We start from the raw sequence: 12,210 nt of genomic DNA, 5'->3' as shown, positions 1-12,210 counted from the left end.
GGAAAGGCAAGGCACAGAGGTGGGCAGGGAGGGAGAGAAGTGAGAAGCTGAGGTTTTGGGTAACAAGTTTAAATATCTTTCCCCACACTGATCCCACCCTAAAGACATGAAAAAACTGTTGAGGTGCAGAGAATCCCTTGGAAAAACCTTTAGGACAGGGAGAGGTGCAGAGTGGTGGGGACTCTAAAGGCACCCTTGCACCCTCTGCCTGCAGAGGCTTCTGCTCTCCCAAGGGAGTTTGGAAACAGTCAGGAATGGAATTTCTTGGAAAAATTATCTTTGCCAGTGACTTTGAGAGACTTCTGAGCAGGTGCTGTCTGTGCTGGTGTTTCATCTGGGGGCTTCTCTCCCCGTGCAGGAGTATCAGGAGGGCTGGTGCTCTGCATCCCTGCATGCAGCTTTCCCACTCTCCACTGGCTGCAGAGAACAGCCACACAGTCAGGGAAAAAGCATTTGGCTGAACATCCCATCTGCCTGGTTTGCAAGTGAAAATAAGGCTTGTCCAATGGCCAGCTCCACCCAGAGCAGAAAATCAGACCCTTTGGCAGAGTGCTGCTACTGTAATGAAATTGAGCTGTGCTGAGACTGCCAGTCCTTGGAACAGGAAAGATTCCATGTGGATTCAGAGAAGTTTGGGGATGGATCTGTCAAAACTGCTGCTGTTGAGGGTTTTTGGCACTTCCTAAGGACACCCATCACAGGAGAATGTTGCCCTGTGGCTGAGCACTGATTGCACCTTGTCTTCTCCCTGCAGCACAACCTTTCAGCACTGGAACTGTGTGCTCTCCCAGAGCCATCATGAAGCTCCTGCCTGCTGCCCCTCTCCTCCTGCTCCTCCTGACAACACTGGAAGCCAGACCAAAACCTGCAGGTGAGCCCTGGCTGGTGGGGAGTGCATGGAGGGGAGAGAAGTGAGGACCTGGGGCAGTGGAGCCCTCAGAGGACAGTTTGCTGTGTGTTATGGGGGTACATGATGCCTCTTCCTTGGGAGCATCCCCAGGAGGATGGAGGATCCCCCCAGCAGTGGGACACAAACTTCCTGGCCCCAGCACGGTGGCTTTGGTGCTGCTTGCTCTGGGCACCTCCTCAGCTGTGACACAGCCCTGCTTGTCACCCTCCGGGCCATGGGCTGTGACCTTGCAGGAGACACAGCTGTAAGGGAAAGTCTCCTCCTTGCTTGACTCTCCAGGTGCAGGAGACAAAGCAAACCCAGAGGTTCCAGCCTCTCTCCTCCCAGGACAGAGAGATCTAAATCAATTTTAGCTTAAAAACAGTGAAGGCACCAAATGGAGAAAGGAGCAGGTATGTCTCAGAGACCTCTAGAGCAGCTGAGATTGGCATCATCCCAAAGGCACTGAAAGCATTTCCTTTATGATTAAGGCCCAATTCTACCAGCAGTAATGTCCACTGGCATTTCACTTGCTGAACATTCCCTCGGTTTGCTCTGGGGGTAGCATCCTTTTGCTCAAGAGATGCTTTTTGGCTCAATCTCCGCGAGCTTTGTTTTTCATGTCTCATTCCCTGCCCTTAAGAAACCACAGCCACAAGAACCCACAGCCAGGAGATGTCTCCCCAGCCTGTTGACCCTGCTTCCCTTTCTTCCACCACCTTCTGTGGTGGTGTTTGCAGGGGTCCCAGGATGAGGGAAGAGACGAGAATGTTGACTCCATGTTTCAGAAGGCTTGATTTATTATTTTATGATATATATTATATTAAAACTATACTAAAAGAATAGAAGAAAGAATTTCATCAGAAGGCTAGCTAAGAATAGAAAAAGAAAGAATGATAACAAAGGCTTGTGACTGACCAGACAGTCTGAGCCAGCTGGACTGTGATTGGCCATTAATTAGAAACAACTGCATGGGCCAATCACAGATGCACCTGTTGCATTCCACAGCAGCAGATAATCATTGTTTACATTTAATTTCTGAGGCCTCTCAGCTTCTCAGGAGAAAAGGATCCTAACAAAAGGATTTTTCATAAAACATGTCTGTGACAACCTTCTGTGGATTCACTGGGCAGTGGAAGGTGCCGGTCTGTGGGGGCTGCTCTCTCCATCCCCCATGAGCAACCCCCAGCCAGCAGGCAGAGCTCTCTGTGCTCCCTGCAGACAGCCACAGGGTTGAGCCTTCTCCTTGCCTTCTCCTCAGCCCTGAAGTGCAGGACGGGTCCCCTGGACATCGTGTTTGTGATCGACAGCTCGCGCAGCGTGCGCCCCTTCGAGTTTGAGACCATGCGGCGCTTCATGATGGACATCATCAGCAACCTGGACGTGGGCCCCAACGCCACACGGGTGGGTGAGCTGTTCTTCTGGGGGATCCCTGGGGGCCCCCTAAGCTGTGTGTTCGCTGCTAGCAGCAGGCAGGCAAGGAGACTCCACACAGCTTCTGAGGGTGCTCATTGGATGAGGGTTTATTGGGGGTCCCACCCTGGGAGCAGCATGGATTCTGAGTGTGAAAAACGCCAGTCACTTGTTTTTAAAATTTTAAAAGTTTAATAGTGATAAAATGGTTATAAAAATAGTAATACAATTAGAGTAATAATAATTTGGACAATTTGAATTAGGACAATATGAGATAATAGAAACAAAGAGTTATGGGTGTCTGGGTACCTTTTTCTGGGCAGCACAAGCCCGAAAAAGGACCCACATTAACGGAGGATTAACCCTTACAAACAACCGCCTGTTGCATATTCATACACCTCAATACATGATGCATAAATTCCATTCAAATACAGGATTCTGTCTGGTCATCGTCAACTTCTTTCTCATAATCCTGCCCGAGCAAGGTGGGAAGAAGTTCGTTTCTCCTGATAATGCAGAAGTTCGTTTCTCCTGATAATCTTTCTCTGAAAGATTTAGGTGTCCTGTGGCTGCTATCTCAGTGCGAGTCCTTTCTTTAGAAAAAAAATATCCCACATAGCATAGTTTCTATTTCAACATTTTATTATAACCTAAAACTATATTTAACACACTACTTAAGAGAATTAATACAACATCACTTTCTAACACAACACATATAATATTCATTTTAATATTTGCGAAAAGCCAATCATAAAATACACATTTTCACATGAGGGAGAAGGGGGGAAGGGAAAGAGAGGGGGAGAGAGGGAGAACCTAGGGAGCAAAGGAGCCAGGAGAGAGCAGGGCCAAGAGAGAGGAAAGGGCTAAGAGGCTTCTTGTGCCTGTCGCACAGCTTGACAGGGAGATTCAAGGTGGGTGCTGAATAAGACTTGGGCCACTGGGATTATAGATCTGTGATACTTCAGGGGAGGATCACAGGCTTGGAATAAACGCTACATTTTCGAGGGTTGAGACAGAACATGTCATTTAGTTAAATGTAACACCACACAACAGGTGGGGGTGATCCAGTACTCCAGCCAGGTGCAGAACATCTTCTCCCTCAAGACGTTCTTCACGCGGGCGGACATGGAGAGGGCCATCAACAGCATCGTGCCGCTGGCCCAGGGCACCATGACGGGGCTGGCCATCCAGTACGCCATGAACGTGGCCTTCAGCACGCAGGAGGGCGCGCGGCCCCCGCACAAGGGCATCCCCCGCATCGCCATCATCGTCACCGACGGGCGGCCCCAGGACCGCGTCACCGAGGTGGCCACGCAGGCCCGCAACGCCGGCATCGAGATCTACGCCGTGGGCATCCAGCGGGCAGACATGAACTCCCTGAGGGCCATGGCCTCCCCGCCGCTGGAGGAGCACGTCTTCCTGGTGGAGTCCTTCGAGCTCATCCAGCAGTTCGCCAAGCAGTTCCAGGACAAGCTTTGTGGTGGGTGAGGGCTGCTGCTGGTGCTGAGTGGCAAGGGAGGTACTGGTGTCTGCTCCTCACCCAAGTCTTTTGTCCTTGGGCTGTGGCAGCCATCTTGACGTCTTCAGTGTCATGCTTTTTATAAGCTACAAGAACATAAAGTTTGGTGGGTGCTTAGTCGATGATTTATCATCATGGTTTGTATTTTTGTTTGGTTTTTGGGATGGGGCCAATTTTGGGGTTAGTTCTCTGTTTGTGTGGGGATGGTTGTGGAGTGATGATGATGGTTGATTGTTATTTTTGGTAGTAGGAAATATAGAGGAAGGTTAATTGAAAGTGTATTGACGACAAGTGGTTTGGATAATGTAGGGATATATGGTTAAATTATTTGACAAAAAAAAAAAGGCCAGACCTTCAGAGGGGTGTTTGGGGTGGCTGCCCCTGCCAGAAGCAGTGTGGATGGGGAAGCAACCTCCCCAGTGAGGTGCAAGGACAGGGCACTGCACAGTGTCTGTGTGCTGGAAATCAGTGGCTGAGCACTGGGGCTGTGTGGGGCTGTGTCACACTGGTTTCTGCTGCAGGGACAGGGCATATGCCAGAGCCAGGGTGCCCATGTGTCTGGCATGCCTGTGGGCTACTCTGATGCCCGTTCTGTCTTGCAGGGGTGGACATGTGCATGGAGAGGGAGCACGGCTGCCAGCACAGCTGCATCAGCACCCCTGGCTCCTTCTACTGCGAGTGCAACCCAGGCTACAGGCTCAATGGGGATGGAAAGACCTGTTCCCGTAAAAACCCTTTTTGTTTTCTGAACTTTCATGGGGAGCTTGTAGTTATGGGTCCCACGGAGGGAAGCTGGCACACAGCAGAGGATTCAGGGAGGCCAGCAGCAGTCTGGGTGCTCTGTTCACTGGGCCCACTACCTCCCGGGTCTGTAATGCCTGCAGACACTCAGCATTGCTAAATCCTGCCCACCTAAGATGGGACACTCATGACTTATTGGGGGCACAACCTGTCAGCTGAGGGGGTCCAGGCAGTGAGTTCCAGAGGATTCACACCCTGAGTGCACAGTGCTTTTCGCCTGGATTTTAGTGCAAAGCTGTGTTAGTTGGTCTGACCACCACATCAGGACATTTCCTTCTTTCACGGTGCTGGGAGCTGCTTCGAAGCCCTGGAGCAGTCGTGCCCTGCTGCCCCAAGGAGACTGGGAGAGGAGGGTGATGGGTGTCCCATGGAAGCTGGCTCAGAAGGGTGATGGGTGTCCCATAGGAGGGTGATGGGTGTCCCATAGGAGGGTGATGGGTGTCCCATGGAGGCTGGCTCAGGAGGGTGATGGGTGTCCTGTTGGAGGCTGGCTCAGGAGGGTGATGGGTGTCCCAGGAAGGCTGGCTCAGGAGGGTGATGGGTGTCCCATAGGAGGGTGATGGGTGTCCTGTTGGAGGCTGGCTCAGGAGGGTGATGGGTGTCCCATTTTCCCCCAGCCATCGATGCCTGTGCGGATGGGAGGCACGGCTGCCAGCACCACTGTGTCAGCCTGCGGGGCTCCTACTCCTGCCGCTGCCGGCCGGGTTACTACCTCAGCCACAACAAGAGGAGCTGCACGAGTAAGAGGCTGTCTCCCTCCCTGTCCCTTCTTGTTTGCTTCCCATTCTCTTTATCTTCTTGTCTTTTCCCTTCTGCCATCGCTCTCCTTGTGTCCGCAGTGATTGATTACTGCAGCTTTGGGAACCACAGCTGCCAGCACGAGTGTGTGAGCATCCCCAACGGGCACTACTGCCGCTGCCGCAGCGGCTTCACGCTCCAGCCCGACGGCAAGTCCTGCAGGGGTAGGTCCCAGTGTGCTGCACAGCACAGGCTGTGTGTATAGCACGTGCCTTTATGTCCTGCCCAGCCTCCAGGGAAGGGCTGTTCCCAAACCACCCTGAGTGGGGATAACCCCATGCCCTCGGCTTGTCTTCCAGCCACCGACCTCTGCAACGGGGTGGATCACGGCTGTGAGTTCAAGTGTGTGAGCACAGAGGGCTCCTACCACTGCGTGTGCCCTGAGGGCCAGCGGCTCCAGGCTGATGGCAAGACATGCAGCAGTGAGTACTGGAACACAGCCCTTGACATTCCTCTTATCTGGGCTCTGTGCTCCTGGAGAGAGCTCACCTGAAACTGGGCTGGGGGGCTCTGTCTCCACTTGGGACTCTAAGCTAGGCTGGAAGAGGGTGGAGAGTTAGCTGTGGCTTGGGGGAACACCCTGGCTGCTGTGGGGATGGATGCCTGTGTCCTCAGAGACATGGCCCAGAAGGTGCAACAGCTTTAAGGAAAACTTTGGGAAAAGAGAAACCTAGGAAAGACTTTCACAGGATGTTGGGATATCAGTGGAGGTTTTTGGGCTGAGTCCCTAGGGCATAGTCTGCTGTCCTTTGTAGCTGCAGTTCCAGGATGTTCCCATAGCGCCACAAAGCTGAGCCCCAGCCCTTCACTGTGACAGTGGCCAGGCTGCTCCTCTGTCACCTTCCCCTGTCCCTGCAGAGTGTGGAGCTGGGCACGTCGACCTGGTGATGGTGATCGACGGTTCCAAGAGCGTGCGGCCCCAGAACTTTGAGCTGGTGAAGCAGTTTGTGAACCGTGTTGTGGATCTGCTGGAGGTGTCCCCGCAGGGCACGCGCGTGGGGCTGGTGCAGTACTCCAGCCGCGTGCGCACCGAGTTCCCCCTCAACAAGTACCACAGTGCTGATGAGATCAAGAAGGCCGTGATGGATGTGGAGTACATGGAGAAGGGCACCATGACAGGCCTGGCCCTCAAGCACATGGTGGAGCACAGCTTCTCTGAGCAGGAAGGTGCCAGGCCTCTCTCCCACAACATCCCCAGAATCGGGCTGGTCTTTACAGATGGACGCTCCCAGGATGACATCTCCGAATGGGCCAGGAGAGCAAAGGAATCAGGTGCAGGGGGTGTTGGGAACCCCAAATTTCAGTGTTTTGGGCATCCTGGGATGGTTCCTTGGTGTGGCTGTCTCAGTGAAAAGCTGCAGCATCCAGCCTTGGAGAGCAGCATCCCATGGCAGACGTGCTCTGTAGTGGCCACCGGGTGCTCTGAGCAGCATCCTTCATGCAGCAGCCTCCACCACCACAGCGCTGCCACGCTCCTGCCTGTCCTTCCCAAATTCCTGCTGTGTATTTGGGAAGCCCAGAGAAAATCCTGCCTCCTTGCCTTTGCTCCCTCTGGGCCTGCTGCAGGGTGGCCAGGGCAGTGCTCAGGATCTGTCCTTGCCGTGCAGGGATTGTCATGTTTGCCGTGGGTGTTGGGAAAGCTGTGGAAGAAGAGCTGAGAGCGATCGCCTCCGAGCCAGTGGAGCAGCACTTCTCCTATTCTGCAGACTTCACCACCATGACCCACCTTGTGGAGAACTTCTCCCTGAACATCTGCCCAGGTGGGTGCTCCTGGCCACACCAGGGGACTTGACCCCAAGCTAGGGAAACCTTTCTGTCCCCACAGAGCCAGCAGGGTGGTTTGTGTGTCTGTCACCCTGTGTTAAGCACCCCAAGGCTGAGCTGGGCTGGTGTGAGCCTAGGCTGTCACAGGATCTCTCCAGGCTGTTGTGGGTGTAGATGTGGGTCTCTGGAGGGGATTTGGAAGAGAAGATGAAGCTGGGGGGATTAATTAAAAAGCAGGAGGGGTTAATACAAAAGTATTAATGTGATCAACCACCCCAGTGCCATTGCATGGGCAGAATTTGGGAGTGGCACCCTGCCCTGTGGGATGCTCTGAAGGTGCCCTGTGCACCTTGTTCAGACCTGTGCTCCTGCTGCAGCTGGGTTAATGTGAGGGTCTCCCTGCCCTGGGACAGGCTGGGGCTCCCCAGTGCCCTTGAGACCCCCACAGGGCTGCAGAAACAGAGCCAACGTGCCGCTTGCCGCCCCAGCTTGAAGGCAAAGTGTAGCTCAGCACTGGCTGTCCTTGGCACACAGTGCCCACACGTGTGACAGCTCTGTGGGATGCCTGGCAGAGGGATTGCTGGATCAGCAGGGCAGCCTGACAGAGAGCAGAGAGGCTGAAAGAAGGGGGCAAAGTGGTGGGGAGAGCCCTGAGCCCCAGAGGGTGGCTGCAGGGACAAGGGACCTGTCTGGGAGCAAGGGAGAGCGGGCTCTGTGGGGCCATGGTGTGACAGCAGCCAAACCCCCTGTGACAGAGGAGGGCAAAGGGGAGATGGAGATCCGCAGCCCGTGCGAGTGTGAGGCGCTGGTGCAGTTCCAGACCAACACCGTGGCCATCCTGCAGAGCCTGACCGAGAAAAATATCCTTTGGGGTGAGGCTGGGCTTCTCAGGGGGCTGGGGACAGATCACACGTGGGGGAGGGAGGGATGGGTAAATGGGAGAGGGGAAATTTTAAGCCCTTTGCCCACCAGACTGCCTGGCTCACGCTGTTTCCTTAGCATGTTCACTTGCTCAGATGACAGCCAGACTTGAAGACCTGGAAAAGCAGATTGCCAACAAGAAGTGATCCTGGCAGAGGGCTGCAGTGGTCAGCAGGGCACAGGATGGATGTACAGTAGCTACATGACATTGTTATTGGCTAGGTTATTGTAAAGCATCAGTGTTTGTTCTTGTATTGCAAAATCCCCAGGATTTTTTGTATTTAAAAAACCCAAAAATCCTAAAAACACACAAAAAGGAACTTGAACAAAGCCCCTGCCGCAAAGCTGAGGGGTTCAGTTGTCGTTCCTTGGCAGGTCTGGGATGAGGGGGAGCAATGATGTGGGCAGGCCGGTTATTGGACAGACATGACACCTGGTGTCCCCCAGAGTGACTGGGATGGCACAGTCCCCCTGGACCCTGGCAGACTGCTTTGCAAGAGAAAAAACCTGCAGTGGTGTCACCCTGAGAGCTTCTGTTGTCTCTGCTGCCAAGTGGGGGGGCAAGGGCAGCTGGGTGGTGCAGGCAGCACAGGGGATGCCTGATGCCCAGCTGGCACCCAGTGTGGTGCCCAGGAGGGATCCCAGGGGAAGATGGGCGGCAGGAATTCTTAGATCCCCTTGCCCCTGTTTGGCAGAGTAGTTTGGAAGTTGGTATTAATCTTGTTTGGTTTTGTAATCACATAGCAAAATGGTTATTATTCTTTCTATCAGTATCTAAGTGTGTATGTATGTATATATATATATATTTAATTCTGAGAGCAGGGTAGTGCTATTTTTAAACTCATTGTTTTGTAAAGGAATTTCTGTCTTGACAATAAACACCCTGAAGATTTGTATGATGTGTCCCTCTCCTTTCAGCTGGGCTGCAGGATGACAGAGGAACCTCTGTGTCACAAGTGGAGTCTCTGGCTTTTGCAGCAGCTCCTGTCCCCAGGATCCAGAAATCCTTTGGGGAAATCTTTGTTCTGTGACACCCCAGGGTGCTGCAGGCTCAGCCCCAGCTGGAGGGAGCCAGTGTGGCAGGGACACTGCGTCCCCATGGGCAGGGCTTGCTCTGGAGCCTCTGCTTGTAGGAGCACAGGGAGCTGCGAGCTGAGCTGGGCATGGAGCCACAGCCTGACCATTGAGCTGCTCTGGGGTGGGGGCTGAGGCAAAGGGACACCCAGGATCTGCTCCTGATGGATCCCTGCACAAAGAAAGAACCACCCCTGACAGCAGGACTCTGCTTGGGGCGGGTTCCATTCTCTTCATTTTATCCTCATTAGTGCATTTAGTTCCTTTCAGGGGATAGCACAAAATTCCCCTCTGCTCCCCATGAAGCTGCAGCACCCCCTCCCCCCCTTCCCAGACCCATCCCTGCCTCCACGTGCTGGTTTAGGGCAAATTTGGGAGAGAATCTCCAAAGGGGCCCTTCCCCTCCAACTGGTTTGGGAAGGATTTCTCAGAGACAGGTGGAAAGAACTTGTTTATTTAACAGACACAGCACCCTCAGCACACAGAATGAACACTACCGGATGACCTCACACTTGCTCTGAAAAAAGATGACAAAATCAAAAAGTCTCTCTTGGATGTGGTTGCTCTGTTCTCAGTCCCTCGAGGGCTGGAGGAGCTGCTGCAAGGTGCAAATTCTCGGTGTTTCCAGGTCCCAGTCCGGAGCAGGTTCGAGTAGGTCCAAAAAAAAAAAGGAAAGGAGAAACAGTCCAGGAAGAAATTTGGACTGTTTAGCTAAACTAACTAATGAGCAGGAGCAAGAGCGAGAGCAAAGCAAAAAGCATAGCAGCACCATGTACTGCCCCATCTGTGTGTCCCACCAGCCGTAGGGGAGGAGGCTGATAAGAAACCCAAACAAAACAGTCACTCTTCAGAGCCAGTCTTGAAGGCAGAGAACATAGTATCCAGCATTAACAGAATACAGGAATGGGGATACGAGCATCATAACATCACCCTAGGACACTCCAGCTCTGGGGTCCTGAGCACAGGAAGGACCTGGAGCTGTTGGAGTGGGTGCAGTGGAGGCCATGGTGGAGCTGCAAGGGCTGGAGCCCCTCTGCTGTGAGGAAAGGCTGAAGGAGTTGGGGATGCTCAGCCTGGAGAAGAGAGGGCCATGGAGGGGCCTCACTGCAACTGTACAGGACTTGAAGGGTCCCATAGGAAAGATGGGGACAGAGTGTTCAACAGGGTCTGTGGTGGGATGAGAGCAGGGAATAACTTTCTACTCCAGGAGATTGATTTGTCTTAAAATGAAGGTTGCATCTTTATATGGTTAGGTGGTGAGTCACAGGATCTGGGCGGCACAGAGGTGGATGCCCATCCAAGTAAGATGAGACGCTTCTATTAAAATTTCTGTTAAGGACACTTGCACCTGCGTGATTGGTGGCAAAAATGAACCATGGGATACTGTGTCAAGACGTCCACACCCTTCCCTGAGACCGTAGTTTTAATGAGCTCATTACAAAACATTGTCATCAGTCGTGAACAGTGCCTGCAGGATGCCCACTTTTATCACAGTGAAGGTACACTGCCATTCCATAGAGGTGGACACCTCTGAACTGCCTGGGTGGCCTGGAGCTCTGTGGGATTGGTGTGGGACAGGGACCCCACTCTGAGGTTCTGCTCCCTATGCAGGCTGTCACTGACACTGAGGAGGAGATGGAAATCGATATGATGGTTGATAGAGAAGAGAGTATGGCTATAGATGTTGAAGAGAATGAAGAAATGGAGGTGGATGTGGAGGTGGATGTGGAGGAGGAGATGGAGGAAGAGATGGAGGATTATGTTGAAGACATGGAAGTGGATGAGAAAGGTGAGGAGAAGGAGATGGTCTTGGGAAGAAGGTGGAGCCCAGCAGCAGGACAGGCGGGCACTGGCCATGCTCTGTCCATGGGCAGGGTGGGTCCCCTGCTGCCAGGCTGGGCTGGGCTGGGTGGTCTCGCTCGGGGACACAGTGCCCAGGGGGCTCCCTGGGTTCTGGAGGCACAAGCACAGCCCCAGGCTGCCCTGTGCTTGCTTTGGGGCATGATTTGGGTCCCTCTGCTTGGGGCCCTGACTCAGCCCTGACCTCAGCCCCAGCCTCAGCCCCAGCCAGGCTCAGTGCAGGCAGCAGTCCTGCTCTGGCAGCAGCAGAGTCTGTGTTCCCAGCCTGGGGCACAGGGAACAGCCCTGTGTGCCTGGCTGGGGTGACCTTGTCCCTTGCTTTTCTTCCAGGACTGCTGGAGATGCAGGGCAGGGATGCCATCCTTCTGGACATGTACAGAGTGCTCTTTATCAGTCTTCTGTATATATGTTTTAGAGAGTGTTGTTCTCTTTTGTAAATATATTTCCAAACATAATTGTTATATAGGTTCTTATGGAAATATATTTTATAATTTGGTATTTTTATAATTTAAAAATATATGTCACATGTGTAACTTGTGGAGCTTCTAGGACTAAAAAAAATCTAAATTTTTCACATCCCTGTGCTCTCTATTGGTTTGCATTGGTCACTGTCCTAGGCTGACTGTATGATGCTTTTATCCCCAATCATCTTGTTCTGTTTATGCTGAATAATAAGTTTTGCACCTTTAAGGCTTGTTCCAGAGAGTGAAGGGGGGAGAGAAGAAGCTGCAGTTTGTCTTAGACACTGCACTCACTCTGCCACATTTTTTCCCCATTAGTCTGCAGATTAAAACAGTGGGAAAGACCTCTCAGCTCTCCTCTCCTTTAAGAATTTTAGCTGGATGAAATTAATTTTTTTTTTTTAGCCGGATGAGGAGAGGAAGTTCAGTTCCCTGGACTGTTTTTGTTTTTTTTTTTTTTATTTGTAGCGCACTGGGTGCGGCCTGGCGTTTCCAGCAGCGGAGGGACTGACAAGAAACTGAGCGAGCTGAGCTGCAGCCCAGGGATGGACTTTCTGAGTTTGTCATCTCTTTTGGAGCAGCAAGGGTTTTTACTGATTAACATTGTTTAAGTTCCATTGTTTAATAAACATTTTTTTCCCGCTTTTCTCCAAGGAGGTATTTTTCTCCCAGACTGGTTGGGGGAGGCGCCAATTGAATCTGCTTTA

The 12,210-nt window shown here is 52.5% G+C and overlaps 1 protein-coding gene across 1 annotated transcript; it reads left to right on the top strand.

Moving 5' to 3' along the window:
• The first annotated feature begins 798 nt into the window (after positions 1–798).
• Positions 799–8,480, top strand: MATN4 (matrilin 4). The gene is made up of 11 exons (XM_059480885.1): positions 799–871; positions 2,151–2,293; positions 3,359–3,785; positions 4,427–4,549; positions 5,243–5,365; positions 5,465–5,587; positions 5,723–5,845; positions 6,282–6,695; positions 7,031–7,183; positions 7,943–8,047; positions 8,196–8,480. The coding sequence occupies exons 1-11, from the start codon at positions 799–801 to the stop codon at positions 8,252–8,254; spliced, it is 1,866 nt and encodes a 621-aa protein (XP_059336868.1). The 3' UTR covers positions 8,255–8,480.
• Positions 8,481–12,210: the final 3,730 nt, after the last annotated feature.

Source organism: Ammospiza nelsoni, chromosome 12, assembly GCF_027579445.1.
Source record: "Ammospiza nelsoni isolate bAmmNel1 chromosome 12, bAmmNel1.pri, whole genome shotgun sequence".
Classification (NCBI taxonomy): domain Eukaryota; kingdom Metazoa; phylum Chordata; class Aves; order Passeriformes; family Passerellidae; genus Ammospiza; species Ammospiza nelsoni.
Note: the sequence above shows the minus strand (reverse complement) of the source record. Positions and strands in the feature narration are given on the sequence as shown.

What these genes read in the sequence shown, in the direction of transcription:
- MATN4 (XM_059480885.1), top strand. Translation starts at nt 799, where the DNA reads ATGAAGCTCCTGCCTGCTGCCCCTCTCCTCCTGCTCCTCCTGACAACA. An exon ending in TGATGGCAAGACATGCAGCA is followed by an intron (nt 5,846 to 6,281) that starts GTGAGTACTGGA and finishes CTGTCCCTGCAG; the next exon opens with AGTGTGGAGCTGGGCACGTC. An exon ending in CAGGAGAGCAAAGGAATCAG is followed by an intron (nt 6,696 to 7,030) that starts GTGCAGGGGGTG and finishes CTTGCCGTGCAG; the next exon opens with GGATTGTCATGTTTGCCGTG.